This window comes from Myotis yumanensis, unplaced genomic scaffold (assembly GCF_028538775.1).
Source record: "Myotis yumanensis isolate MYYU_CA2020_CCGP unplaced genomic scaffold, mMyoYum1.0.hap1 SCAF_3, whole genome shotgun sequence".
Lineage (NCBI taxonomy): Eukaryota > Metazoa > Chordata > Mammalia > Chiroptera > Vespertilionidae > Myotis > Myotis yumanensis.
This window is the reverse complement of record NW_027223754.1, coordinates 193,773,072-193,788,339: the sequence shown is the minus strand read 5'-3', so window position 1 is coordinate 193,788,339 and position 15,268 is coordinate 193,773,072. Positions and strand designations below refer to the sequence as shown.

The following is a 15,268-nucleotide window of genomic DNA, read 5'->3' as shown; positions in this document are numbered from 1 at the left end:
TAAACATCTCTAGGCAATTGATTTTATTTATTTATTAAAATACTACAGGCTCGGTGCACGGATTCATGCATCAGTGGGGTCCCTCGGTATAGCCTACGGGGATGGGGCCAAAACTGGCAGTCCAATGCCATCTGCCACTCCTGCCTGCCACTCCCACTCACCGCTCATCCCAACCCTCTGTGCCTGCTGTGGGATCGCACCCAGTCAGTCCCAAGCAGGAGAGGAGTCCCAAGTGGGAGAGGCTTGCACCACCACAGCGGTGCTCGCCAGTCGTGAGCCCTGCATCTGGCGCCTGTCGGGAGCACACTGACCACCAGGGGGCAGCTCCTGCATTGAGCATCTGCCCCCTGGTGTTAGTGCACATCACAGTGACCAGTCAACCAGTTGTTCGGTCACTTGGCCGCTTAGGCTTTTATATATATGGATGTTTTTGTTGACTTTTAGAGAGAGAGGAAATGAGAGGGATAGAGATAGAAACATCGATAAGAGAGAAACATCATCGATTGGCTGCCTCCTACACGCCCCTACTGGGAATCGAGCCGCAACCCAGGTATTTGCCCTAACCAAGATTCGAACCATGACCTCCTGGTTCATAGGTTGATGCTCAACCACTGAGCCACACCAGCCAGGCTCAACATCTTAAACAAGATCTCCTTGGTGGTTCTCATATACCCTCTGAGAACCATGTGAAAGATCTACACGGGGCCTGGATCTGGTTACTGCTCTTTTTAAAAAAGATTTATTTAAAAAGAACTGAAAATGTAAAAAAAAAGTAAAAATTCCCAAAACATCACTTCCCAAAATACAAATAATCATATATACATATATATATATATGCATATGTAATTGTATTCTATATATATTATGTACACATATAATTAGAAGGAAAAGTCCTCCTGCCCTTCAGTGTCCACTCCACCCTCAGAGGTAAGCACTGATCCTTATGCAGATAACATTACCACCTTTCTCCACGCTTTTCTCTTCACCTTCACTAAAATGGGCTCATGCTATGCATACACATCTGTAACTTGTTATAGAATACTAGAGGCCCAGTGCATGAAATTCATGCACCGGGGGGCGGGGGCGGAGTTCCTCAACCCGGCTTGCACCCTCTCATAGTCCAGAAGCCCTTGGGGGATGTCCAACTGCTGCAGAGGCAGGAGAGGCTCCTGCCGCTGTGCTCACCACTGTGAACCCAGCTTCTGGCTGAGCGGTGCTCCCCCTGTGGGAGCACATTGACCACCAGGAGACAGCTCTTGCATTTAGCGTCTGCCCCCTGGTGGTCAGTGTGCATCATAGCGACCCATCATTCCGCCATTCGGTTGATTTGCATGTTAACCTTTTATTATATAGGATGTCACAGTCATATGATACAGCTCCACCTCACTCTTTTATGGCTGCACGATATTCCATTTACGTAAGTTCTAAATGAATGCTTGGCACATGCTCTTCACAAGCCCACAGAAGAACAAGGGGGCCTGAGGGGGAAAGGATGGGCTGCCACTCACCTCTCCATCGAACAGTTCAATCTCTCCTCCCTCCACCAGGATGGTGACCCGCTTCTTGCATTTCACTGAGGGGTAGCCACATCCCTCGTTCCCAACCAGGATCCGAAAGGTCCCAGGGTTACTGCCACAGTAATCCTGGGGGAAAGAGGTGAAATATTATTCCTGCCACCTCTCCCCAGGTCAGAAGATTGGCATCAAGTCATCTCTGGTGTGGGTGGTGGAGGCTTGGCTAGTTGCTGCTGCTGTTCACTCCCAGCATGCTCTACATCAGTGGTTCTCAACCTTCTGGCCCCTTAAATACAGTTCCTCATGTTGTGACCCAACCATAAAATTATTTTCGTTGCTACTTCATAACTGTAATGTTGCTACTGTTATGAATCGTAATGTAAATATCTGATATGCAGGATGGTCTTAGGCGACCCCTGTGAAAGGGTCATTCGACCGCCAAAGGGGTCGTGACCCACAGGTTGAGAACCGCTGCTCTACATGCAGCTAGTCAGTGCCCCTGTTCATGCCCAGCATGCTCTGCACATGCTAGTCAGTGCCCCTGCACACTCCCAGCATGCTCTGCACATGGCAGGTCAGGGTGCTGGTTCTGCCCCACTCCCAGCATGCTGAGCAGGCGTGCACGCTCAGTTACCTTCACTGCCTGACTCACAGGACCCTGCAGCTCAGTCTCTGAGACTAAGGCTGCTGGGTCTGTGGCCTCCCTCGGACCATACCAAGCCCCCACCCCTCCTCCTCCCAAGAACGGAGACAGAGAGACCACATTTGTTTAAAGCTGCACAGAGTTAAGCCATCTCGTTCTTCATGAGAAAAGCCACCATCCCTCCTTGCTTATCACTTTGGTGTCAACCAGCAAGAGAAATTTACAGGCATCCACCCAGCGGGGAGAGGAAGGCAGAGGGCCCTCACTCACCAGCTAGGTAGTTTCTCATCCTGCTGGGCAGTGTGGCTTTCCTGTGCCCACCCTCCTTCCTGCCCATTCTGAATTGCACCAGGTTAGAAAAGAAAATGTGGAGAATGCAATAGAATCAGAGGGTGGGAAGCAAACTCCAGGGGTCATTTCAACCATCCCCCTGTCCAGGGCCGCTGTATAAGGCTGTGTGGGTTAGATGCCTTGTTCTAATTCTGTTTTGGTACTGATTTGGGCTGACATTAGCCTTGCCCCACAACAATCCCAGTCAACAAATGAGCTTCTATCCTATGTTTATGTCTCCATCAGGTAAAGTAAAGGAAGATGGCGATCACGTGAAGCTCGAGCCCTGACCTCTGTAGGCTCTTCTTTCAGGGGCTGGGCAGTCACTAGAGAAACCAGCCCAGAGTCGATTCTATGGACAGAGCAGCAGACTCTGACCTGGAAACCCCAGACTGCACACACACCCCCCCCGCCCCCACCCCCGCCTAAGGACAGACAGCACCCTCCCCCCATCCCTCTCTCTCACCTGCACCAGAACGTACTGGCACTCCCCGGGGAACATGTATTTGAGCCCATCGAAGGTGAGGTAGTGGGCCACGCCAATGGTGGAGCACGTGGCATCACACACATGGTCCGTGCAGTTCCACTTCCGGTCCCGACAGACACTAGGAACAGAAATGGCCAGGATGGTGGGTGTGAAGGGTGTGAGGGGCCCATGTGGGCCCTGGGGGATGAGGAGGCCAGGAAGGAACATAATATTCCAGGTGCCACCCAACCTTTCAGGAAGCCTCAAGAAGTGGGGGATCCAGCAGGAGAGAGGGAAGTCATGCTGCACTTCATTACAAGGGGGAAACTGAGGCAAAGAAGGGAACAGGTGATCCAGGCAGCCCAGGGAAGAGACCCAGACCCTCTGTAGACCGCCTGCTACAAGTTTGCTAAAGCTCGGCCTCCCTGGAAGTTGCCTGAGAGTAGCCTCAGGGTCTCTACAAAACAGACACTGCCCAGCCAGTGTGCCTCAGTGGTTGAGCATCGACCTATGAACCAGGAGGTCACGGTTCAATTCCCAGTCAGGGCACATGTCCAGGTTGCAGGCTCAATCCCCAGTGTGGGGCCTGCAGGAGGCAGCATATCAATGATTCTCACCATTGATGCTTCTATCTCTCCCTCTCCCTTCCTTTCTGAAATCAATAAAAATAAATATTTTTTAAAAACAGACACTGAGGCTGCATGCCATCCGAGGCTGATGCGGAAAACAAGACGGGCCTGCAGGAACGTTCTGAGTCGGGCAAATAGTGATGAACCGTGCTCTTCTGCCAGGAGAGGCTTTGTGTGCACAGTTATATGGTTAAATCTACAGCAACTTGCCGACTGCCACACACCGCATCCCACCGCCCGGTAACCGGAGCTGACATGAGGAAGCCCACTGTGCGTCAGAGGTGGTGAGCTCAGACCTCAGGCCCCAGACAGCTAAGCGCCTTCCTGCCTCTGCCCACATGGGCCTCTCCGTAAAGCCGTGCACAGCCCCAAAGTCAGAGACACGGTAAATGAGCAGGGCAGAGGGTTATGTGAAGGATGGCCAAGCAGAAGGGAGAAGAGAAGCCAGCCACTCTCACAAGGTGCCTTTTCAAATGGTGTCACTATAAGCACACTCACGGGAAATATGCTTAGGGGGCAATAGAAGGCCAGAGAAGGGACCTCCAACCCCACGCCCTTTGGTGACTTGGTCACATGTACAATGACTGATATGGGGCAAGGTCCTCATCTTCTCCAGGCCCCATCTCTCTGAACGGAAACACTAACCTCTAGAAGAGTGTCCATGCAGGTGAGCACAGGTGGTGATAAAGATTCTCCCCATTTTACAGATAGAGATACAGAGGCTCAAAAAAGGGAAAAGTAACCACGTTCCCTCAGATGCTGGAGGCAAGGGTCAACCTTGGCGAGGTCTGCCCCCTCACCCCCCAGCATCTTGACCTTCATCCCCACCTCCGCTGACTCCCCCCGCAATGGCTCAGTCCCCGAAAAAGCCTCTCCCAGGGCCTCACCAAGTGTTGCAGTTGATCTTCACGGTCTCTCCGGGGGCATACTCCTTGCCCTGGTGGAAGCAGGGACACCTTTCCAGGGCCACGCATCTGTTTTCATGCCGGACCTAAGGGAAAGCGACCCAAGAGTCTTGGGGGCCACAGCGAGTGACCCAGAGCTCTGCTGGGGAGGCAGCCTCAGCCAGAAGTCAGGCCCTGGAGCCCACGCCCAGGGCTGGGCTTGGGGGACACAGGCACCCGGCTACACGGATACTCCCTAGCTCAGCTGAAGGCTCTCTGACTGCCCTCTGCTTCAGACCCTGATGGGGGCACGGTCACCGGGAACCTGAACGAAGACTCTTCGATAACATGTGTCAGAAAACTTTGAGATGCACATATTCTTAGCCCCAAACTTCCATGCATATGATTTCTCCGAATGTAAAAGAGTCACGGTCAGAGGTTAACACAAAATTACTTACCGTTGGGAAAAATATTGTAGCAACCAAGTATTCAACAATAGAAAAGTGATTAAATCCATTAAGGACTTACCGGGTGATGGTGTCCATGGAGCTATTAGAATGGGCCTTTGGGAGAATCTTAGAAGATGTGAGGAATACTTATGCTGTTAATATTTAAAACAGGGGAGAAAAAACCTGTATATACATATGGTCCCAATTACGAATTTCAAAAATAAGTCTTAAAGGAAATATAGAAGTTGCCTCCAGATGGTGGGCTAGGATAGGGGAATTTTATTTTGTTTTTATTGGTTTTAAATATTTTTTTCAAATGTTCTTTAATGAGCAAATACTATGTTTATAATTAAAGACAATGCACAATATATTTAATAAAATGAATGAATGAATTATTAATGCACTTACTACCCTGGAGGTGAAATGCTGGCCACAGGCAGAGATGGACCAAAACCAGAGTCTGGGAACTAGCTCAGGCCGCACATGTGCCCTCCTTACCCAGTCCCTGAGATCCTGACACCCCCCCCCCCCCCACACACACACACACACACACACACAGAGATGCTCCACTTTCCTGCCCTCCCCCTCACCAACACAGAGGTTACAACATGAGCATGCTATGCTCCTCTCATCGGTTGGGGTAGGGAAGAAAGACTAAGACCTACTGGCCACAGTAGGCTCAGGAAGAGCTGGCCAAACCCACTCTGACCCCAACATGTAGATCTGCTGCTGTCCCCCCTGCAGGAGGCAGCCCTGGGTGTTGCTCTGGCGTGGCTACCGCCAAGTGATCTAAAACAGCCCTGATGGCCCTCCAGTGAAGGGACCACGGTTGGTTCTAGAGGAACCAGAGGGTTGAGAAGCTCTTAGTCTGGATGGCTCAGGACCTGTGTGATCCGGTCACTCCCCAGACAAACTTGAGTTCCCAGGGCATGAAACAAGACGAAGCCCTGGGAACAGGTGTTCTTGGGCTGGACAAAGGGCTTTCAGGTCAAGGAGCAGAGGTTAAAATTGTGTGTGTGGGGGGGGGGGGGGGGGCGGAGTTGTTGGAAAGGATGGGGAAAATGACCTCCATCACCTTCCCCATCACCTTCCTCAGCCTCCGTTGTTTTCCTGAGACCTTAGAGCCCAAGTAAAGGCCAGGATGGGGTTGCAGAGAGTGAGAAGGTGTTGATCAACCACATACTTGGTAGCTCTTACCTCCTAGGACTACTGTTCTTGGAAGACAATGAGCTTAGTCACCTAGTAGGAAAGATGGCAGCTTGGTAGGGAGGAGATTTAAAAATCTGTCTTCAGGTTTCAAAGGCTGTCACAATTAGGGGTCATTCCCACATCCTCCCAAGCTTTGCCAGCTCTGTTAGGCTGGGGCCTGCCACCTAGTGGCTACTCTAAAAATAACATAAATAATGCATCTACTGGGGAACATGGAACACTCTTACAGCTAATGGAGACCAGAAAACAAGCCTCATATCAGAAGCATTACCTGAGACAAAAGTGATGCAGGATGCATAGGGGTGGATTCCGGCAAACACAGCCCTCACCTCACCTCGCAGAGCACATGCTGTCCCATTGCCTACAGCAGGCTGGGTAGGGGGCTCCCAGGCCTCTTAGTCTGCGTGTTGTATGTTTTTACCTCTCTTCAAGATAGTCAGCCCATTGACAAAAACGTTCTGCACACCACGGCTCAGATAGCCCTCCCCTGGCTCAGGGCTGAGTCCCGGGCAGCCCAGCCCTTCTCCAGTGAACATAAAGCTCAAATCCCAGCTTGGCCGTGAGATTACGCTGCCAGCTCCTTCTGTGCTCCTCTCTGCCCTGATTTATTTTAGTAAAAGGAGATTACTAACTGGTGGATTACAATATTAAAATAGGACTGTATGATTTCACTTATATGTGGAATCTAAAAAACAAAACAAACAAATAGAACAGAACAGAAACAGACTCATAGATGCAGAGAACAAATTGTTGCCAGAGGGGAAAGGGTTAAGGAAAAGGGAAAAAAGGGGGGGGGGGGGTAAATAAGAGGCAAAAATTTCCAGTTATAAAATAAATAAATCATTGGGATTGTAATGTAAAGCATAGAGAATATAGTCAATAATATCACAATAACTTTGTACAGTGTCCGGTGATTACTAGATTGATCATGGTGATCACTTCGTTAGGCGTATGAAAGTTGAATAACTAGGTTGTATACCTGAAATGAATATAATATTGTATGTTAACTACATTTTAATAAAAGAAAGGACCTTTAGATTGAGGACTGCTAGAAAGATGACAGAGGCATAGGAATATATCCCTACATCCGACCTGGAGGAGAGACAAAGCAAAACTCAAGGAGAGGAGAGGTTTCCAGGCCCCACCTCAGCAGGAGGCTCCGGACGGACGTGGGAGAGAAGATCAGGTATCACCAACCTGAAGCATTGAAGAAATTCATGGAGATAGAAAAATAAAGGCACAATACAGGTGAATGGGGTCTGGATGAGAACTGGCCAGACACACGGGGTAGGTTAGTAGAGCAGGCCCTAGGCGGATTTCGTGGCAAGTCATGCAACTTCATGACTAAAATGAAGAGAACCCTCTCTGCCTAGTATTTGCCACTGTGGGACACCAAAGGGTTAATAAGATAAAGTTGACAAATAACCCTTCAAAGACTTCAGAAGAAAACAGGCAGAAATAGTTGTCACTATTGTTCCTCCACTCGTGACATCTTCAATAAGAATGACTCACACTGAGAGCATGGCACCAGGTCTTGATCAGCACCCCCAAAAAATTATGAAGTAGGAAGAAATGGGTTTAGGGGCTGTTACTCTTCTCTAAAAAAGCCCCATCTTCCCTACCCCCGTTCCAAAACATCAACACCACACTCAAAATGACCCATTCTTCAAAATCCTTCTTGCCTTCCTACTGTCCTTTACTCATTCTCCCACCCCATCAATCCTTCCAGCTCAATGCAGCTGATTTCAATTATATGTTCGCTAGGAAGGGGGGGTGGGGGGGAGCTGATGAAATAATTCACACTAAGGTGTGAATGACTTCCCGTGAGGATTTATAAGGTTGTAAGCTTCTTTAAAGCTCTTGCTTCTTAACCAAAATGAACTTGTGCTTATTGTATTTCAGTAAGCCTGATTAGCTGACAAATTGTATGAAGTGTAGGAGATATTTTTACGATGGCAGGGGGGCTTTCTTGGACCTTTTTAGATGATATCTCATAGGATTTACAATGCCCACGTGTGAGGCCCACTCTGGATGGGCCCCTAAGCCCAAGTTCTATATTTCCAAAAACAGTGCCAAAGTCTTTCCAGTCTTCATATTGGGCCTGTGGGAAAACTGGGCATCAAAGAAATTAACACACAGGGAAATTAACACACTTCCCAGTTGCCAAAGGCATCCTTGTACCAGCAGAACGGGTACCAGTTTGGAAATGCGAACACTAGATTTCAAAAGGGAAGTGAGCATCTCCCAGACAGTGGTACTACACTTCCTCCACAGCACCTCCTGGCCCAGCCTCCGAAGGGTCCAATCTGGGACTCAGGAGGCCAGGATTTCCATTATGCAACTATGTATCCTCAAATGGCTCTGCTTCCTCTCTTCCTCTGGTCTCCTCCTATGTGTTGGAAGGGGTTGAAATCCTGGGTTTGGGGGTTCCTTCTCACTCTGCCCCTGGATGATGCTCCTAGAGAGGGTTCCAGCTGTAGCTGGAATGAGGACCGAACAGTGGGCAGTAGGTTGTGTTTTGCTGCCACCTCCTGGTAGAATCAGGTAAAATTCTAACTTAAAGGCAAGTAGTTCACTCAAGTACCTCTGAAACTAAAGAAAAAGATTTTAAAATTTTCTAGTGCAGCCCATTTTATTGATCCAGTGGCCTCATAAAAATTGCTCCCTGTGTCTGAAAATTTACTAGGGCATCTCCATTCCTAATATGACTTATGGCTTTACTCCATGAACTTCTTATAATAGCCATCTTCAACCACCACTTACTAAGCAATGTCCACGTGCCTGCCACTGTCATATTCTGTCCTCACAACAACCCCTCTAACCCAATCTTAGAGGTGATAGAAATCAGACACAAAGATTTTAAGTGACTTGCCACTCCATTAATGAAATGTCAGGAGCCAGGATTCAAACCTAGAATTTTTGGGCTCCAATTCAATGGCTTTTTTATGCTGCTTCTCCACCAACCACTTACCACAAGTGTGCCCACCCTCTTGTTCCATGCAAGGAGCCCTGCGCACCAGTGGCAGGATCCAATGGAGGCTGCTACTTGAGGAGTGAGCCAGAAAACCTCTGCGCTAGACAGGTGCCCGGCCCTGCTCTCTCCCTACCCCCAGCATTCTCCAGCAGGTGCTGCTGGCCTTGCAATGAGCATTGAGAGACGTTTTGAAAGGCAATCTTCAACCAAGAGCAGCGCTGCTCAGAATGTGGTCCACGGGCCAGTGTCAGTCTGTGATGAAGTCAGCACAGACTGGAGAGGAGGTGTTTAGAAAATCACACGCCAATCTGACTGAGTAATATATACCTGGTGTAGCTAATAAAAATCAAAAGGGTCATATGTTGTATGTAATTGCTTTTTTTGTTTCGTGTTTCTGATTATTCTATTATATTTAGAAAAGCTTTGGTCCACAACAGATTGGAAATTTAAGAAAATGGGCCCTTTCTGTTTCTCCCATGGACTAGAGGAGCAGATGGGTATAGCCTCTGAGACTGACCCTCGGTGATTTATAAAAACAATAATGAAAGCTGTTCCTGGAGAGGAAGCAAGATGGCGGCGATATAGGCAGACGCGTCCCAGGTCTTGTCCCGGAGCAAACGGAGTAAGCAGCTGAAACTAATAACACCCACCCCGAATTGGCAAATTTACTCAGCTGGTGAGACGGCTTGCAGCCTGGAAGGGCAGACCTCCCCTGGAAAGGTTAAAAACCAGGGATCTGGGCAGGAAAGTTTGCCAGACCTGAGCCCAGAGGGTCGGAGGGAGACCGCATGGCAGACAGCCGCGTCTCTTGGGACAGACACAGACCCTGACCAGGGTAAGGAGTTCCGCGGGTTTGCTGGCGCCAGGAGATTTGAGATTTGGATTTTGTGATTGCGGAGAACTGAGACTAAAGGGGGCATCCTGAGGAACTGATCAGACCATGCAGTGCCCATAAGAGAGGAGCGTTTCCCAGACCATGCAGTGCTGGTAAGAGGAGCGTTTCCCAGACCGCAGATCCAAGCAACAGCAGCCCCCTGATCACCGCAGCCTCCTGATCACCGCAGCCTCCTGATCACCACACCCTCTGTCTGTGGAACAGCAACTGTACGTGAAGCCTCCCCCCACCAGCCAGAAGAGCCAACACAGCTGTGAACAACACCCACCAGAGGAGCTGCTGCCAACTGGAAAGCAGCTGCTACCGCAACCGTCTGAGCAGCAACCACAACCCAAGGAGCCCCTGCCACCCAGGGAGCAGCCACTGAACACCTCAACATCTACATATGTCAGCGAGATCAAACATGGGTAGGCAAAGAAACCCCCAAAGGAAAGAAAAGGAGGACTCGCCAGAAAAGCAGCTAAGTGAGACAGAGATATGCAACATGACGGAAAAAGAATTCAGAATAAGGTTCCTAGAGTACATGCACCACATGTTCAAGAAGCAAGAAGAAACAGATGAAAAACTCAACTACTTATGCAAGAAGCTAGAAGAAACAGATGAAAAAATCAACAACTTAAGTAAGTCCCAAGAAGAAATGAAGAGTGACATAGCTTCAATAAAAAACTCCATTGAAAGTATCAACAGTAGACTGGGAGAAGCGGAGGACCGAATTAGTGAATTAGAAGACAAGGAAGCAAAACACACTCAAACTGTACGGCAAATGGAGAAAAAAATTAAAAGACAGGAGGAGAGCCTAAGGGAGCTTTGGGACAACATGAAACGAAACAACATACGAATAATAGGGGTGCCAGAACAACAGAAAGATGAACATGGATTAGAAAACCTATTCGAAGAAATAATATCAGAAAACTTCCCTGAGGTGGGGAAGAAAAAAGTCACACAAGCCCAGAGAGTCCCAAACAAGGTGAACCCGAAAAGACCCACACCAAGACACATCATAATTACCATGGCAAATGTTCAGGATAAAGAGAGAATCTTACAGGCTGCAAGAGAGAGACGGAAAGTAACATACAAGGGATCTCCCATTAGATTATCAAATGATTTCTCAACAGAAACACATCAGGCCAGAAAAGAATGGACGGAAATCTACAAAGTGATGCAAAGCAAAGGACTGAATCCAAGAATACTCTATCCAGCAAGGCTATCATTCAAAATTGAAGGGGAAATAAGAAGCTTCACAGACAAAAAAGGGCTAAGGGAGTTTATCACCACCAAGCCAGCCATGCAAGAAATGCTAAAGGGACTGGTGTAAAAAGAAGAAATATCAAGCTCAGAAAGAAAACAGCCACACACACACACACAAAAAGAAATGGCTACAAACAAATACCTTTCAATAATAACTTTAAATGTAAATGGACTAAATGCTCCAACCAAAAGACATCGAGTGGCTGAATGGATAAAAAAACATGACCCATACATCTGCTGTCTACAAGAGACCCACCTCATTAGAAGGGACTCACACAGACTGAAAGTGAAGGGATGGAAAAATATCTTTCACGCAAATGGAAAGGAAAAGAAAGCTGGGGTAGCAATACTTATATCTGACAAAGTACATCTCAAAGTGAAGGCCATAACCAGAGATAAGGAAGGCCACTTCATAATACTAAAGGGATCAATACAACAAGAAGATATAACCCTGGTAAACATATATGCACCCAATGCAGGAGCACCCACATACATAAGAAAACTTCTGGAAGATATCAGGGGAGAGATCGACAACAATACAATCATAGTAGGGGACTTTAATACACCACTGACATCACTGGATAAATCCGCTAGACAAAAACTCAGCAAAGAAACAGCAATCCTAAATGACTCACTAGATCAGATGGACTTAATTGACATCTTCAGAACACTTCACCCCACAGCTGCGGAATATACATTCCTCTCAGGTGCTCATGGGACATATTCAAAAATAGACCACATATTGGGTCACAAGCAAAGTCTCCACAAATTCAAGAAGATTGAAATCATAAAAAGCTTCTTCACAGACCACGATGGCATAATGTTAGAAATAAACTACAATAAAAACAACCCAAAATACTCAAACACTTGGAAGCTGAATAGCATGTTATTAAATATTGATTGGGTTACCGATGACATCAAAGAAGAAATTAAAAACATCCTGGACACTAATGACAATGAAAACACAACAATCCAAAACCTCTGGGACACAATGAAAGCAGTCCTGAGAGGGAAGTTTATAGCTCTACAGGCCTATCTCAAAAAACAAGAAAAAATGGTAGTCAATCATCTAACTCTACAATTCAAAGAATTAGAAAGAGAGCAACAAGAAAACCCCAGAGTGAGCAGAAGGAAGGAGATAATAAAGATTAGAGCAGAAATCAATGAAATAGAGACCAAAAAAACAATACAGAAAATCAATGAAACCAAGAGCTGGTTCTTTGAAAGGATAAACAAGATTGACAAACCCCTAGCCAGGCTCACCAAGAAGCAAAGAGAGAGGTCCCAAATAAACCAAATCAGAAATGATAGAGGCGAAATAACAACAGACCCCACAGAAATACAAATGATTGTTAAACAATACTACGAGCAACTCTACTCCAACAAACTGGACAACCTGGAGGAAATGGACAAATTCCTAGAAAAATACAACATTCCAAAACTCAATCAGGAAGAATCTAAAAACCTCAATAGGCCAATAACTATGGAAGAAATTGAAGCAGTCATCAGAAAGCTTCCAGCAAACAAAAGCCCAGGGCCAGACGGCTTCACAGGGGAGTTCTACCAAACATTCAAGGAAGAACTAAAACCTACCCTCCTCAGACTACTACAAAAAATTCAAGAGGAAGGAACGCTTCCAAGCTCATTCTATGAAGCCAGCATCACCCTAATACCAAAACCAGGTAAAGACATCACAATGAAAGAGAATTACAGGCCAATATCCCTCATGAACATAGATGCCAAAATCCTCAACAAAATCTTAGCAAATCGGATCCAGCAGTACATCAGAAGGATCATACACCATGACCAAGTAGGATTCATCCCAGAGATGCAAGGATGGTACAACATCCGTAAATCAATAAATGTGATACATCACATAAACAAATTGAAAGAAAAAAACCACATGGTCATATCAATTGATGCAGAAAAAGCATTCGACAAAATCCAACACCCATTTTTGATAAAAACTCTCAGAAAGGTGGGAATAGAAGGATCATACCTCAACATAATAAAAGCCATATATGACAGGCCCACAGCCAACATCATACTCAATGGACAAAAACTAACACCATTTCCCCTAAGAACAGGAACAAGACAGGGATGCCCACTCTCACCACTCCTGTTCAACATAGTACTGGAAGTATTAGCCATTGCAATTAGGCAAGAAGAAGGAATAAAAGGCATCCAAATTGGAAAAGAGGAAGTAAAACTGTCCTTATTTGCAGATGACATGATATTATACATACAAAACCCTAGAGACTCCATCAAAAAGCTACTAGACTTAATACATGAATTTGGCAATGTAGCAGGATACAAAATTAACCCCAAGAAATCTGAGGCATTTCTATACACCAATATTGAACTTTCAGAAAGGGAGATCAGAAAAACAATCCCATTTACCATCGCACCAAAAAAATTAAGATACCTAGGAATAAACTTAACTAAAGAGGTTAAAGACCTCTACTCAGAAAACTACAGGACGTTGAAAAAAGAGATAGAGGAAGACATAAACAGATGGAAGAACATACCATGTTCTTGGATTGGTAGAATCAACATCATTAAAATGTCCATACTACCCAAAGCAATCTATACATTCAACGCACTTCCCATTAAAATACCAATGGCCTTCTTCAAAGATCTAGAACGAACTCTCCAAAAATTCATCTGGAATAAAAAAAGACCCCGAATAGCTGCAACGATCCTGAGAAAGAACAAAGTAGGTGGGATCTCAATGCCAGATATCAAGCTGTATTACAAAGCCACTGTTCTCAAAACTGCCTGGTACTGGCACAAGAACAGACATATAGATCAGTGGAATAGAATAGAGAGTCCAGAAATTAGCCCGAACCAATATGCTCAATTAATTTTTGACAAAGGAGGCATGAACATACAATGGAGCCAAGATAGTCTCTTCAATAAATGGTGTTGGGAAAATTGGACAGACATATGCAAGAAAAGGAAACTAGACCACCAACTTACACCATACACAAGAATAAACTCAAAATGGATAAAGGACTTAAATGTACGACAGGAAACCATAAAAATTCTAGAAGAATACAAAGGCAACAAAATCTCAGACATATGCCAAAACAATTTCTTCACTGATACAGCTCCTAGGGCAGTTGAAACTAAAGAGAAACTGAACAAATGGGACTACATCAAAATAAAAAGCTTCTGCACAGCAAAAGAAACCATCAACAAAACAACAAGAAAACCCACCTCGTGGGAAAACATATTTGCCAACGTCATATCTGATAAGGGCTTAATCTCCAAAATTTATAGGGAACTCATACAACTTAACAAAAAGAAGATAAACAATCCAATCAAAAAATGGGCAAAGGATCTAAATAGACACCTTTCAAAAGAGGACATTCAGAAAGCCAAGAGACATATGAAAACATGCTCAAAGTCACTAATCATCCGAGAGATGCAAATCAAAACAACAATGAGGTACCATCTCACACCTGTCAGAATGGCCATCATCAACAAATCAACAAACGACAAGTGCTGGAGAGGATGTGGAGAAAAAGGAACACTTGTGCACTGCTGGTGGGAATGCAGACTGGTGCAGCCACTATGGAAGGCAGTATGGAGGTTCCTCAAAAAATTGGAAATGGAACTCCCATTTGACCCTGTGATCCCACTACTAGGAATATATCCCAAGAAACCAGAAACACCTATCAGAAAGGATATATGCACCCAGATGTTCATAGCAGCACAATTCACCATAGCTAAGATCTGGAAACAGCCTAAGTGCCCATCAGTAGATGAATGGATTAGAAAACTGTGGTACATCTACACGATGGAATACTATGCTGCTGTTAAAAAGAAGGAACTCCTACCATTTGCAACATCATGGATGGAACTGGAGAGCATTATGCTAAGTGAAACAAGCCAGTCAATGAAGGAAAAATACCACATGATCTCACTCATTCATGGATAATAAAGACCATTACAAACTTTTGAACAATAATAGATACAGAGGCAGAGCTGCCTCAAACTGATTGTCAAACTGCAGTGGGAAGGC

At 45.9% G+C, this 15,268-nt stretch overlaps 1 protein-coding gene across 2 annotated transcripts in view; it reads right to left on the bottom strand.

Moving 5' to 3' along the window:
- Nucleotides 1–15,268, bottom strand: part of VWF (von Willebrand factor) — a 131,431-nt gene that overhangs the window by 49,166 nt on the left and 66,997 nt on the right. For both annotated transcript variants that reach the window (XM_070410831.1, XM_070410832.1), the window contains exons 19-21: nucleotides 4,470–4,573; nucleotides 2,954–3,092; nucleotides 1,509–1,643 (exon numbers count right to left, since the gene is read on the bottom strand). In XM_070410831.1, coding sequence (XP_070266932.1) covers nucleotides 1,509–1,643; nucleotides 2,954–3,092; nucleotides 4,470–4,573 — 378 coding nt within the window. The remainder of the gene's footprint in view (nucleotides 1–1,508; nucleotides 1,644–2,953; nucleotides 3,093–4,469; nucleotides 4,574–15,268) is intronic.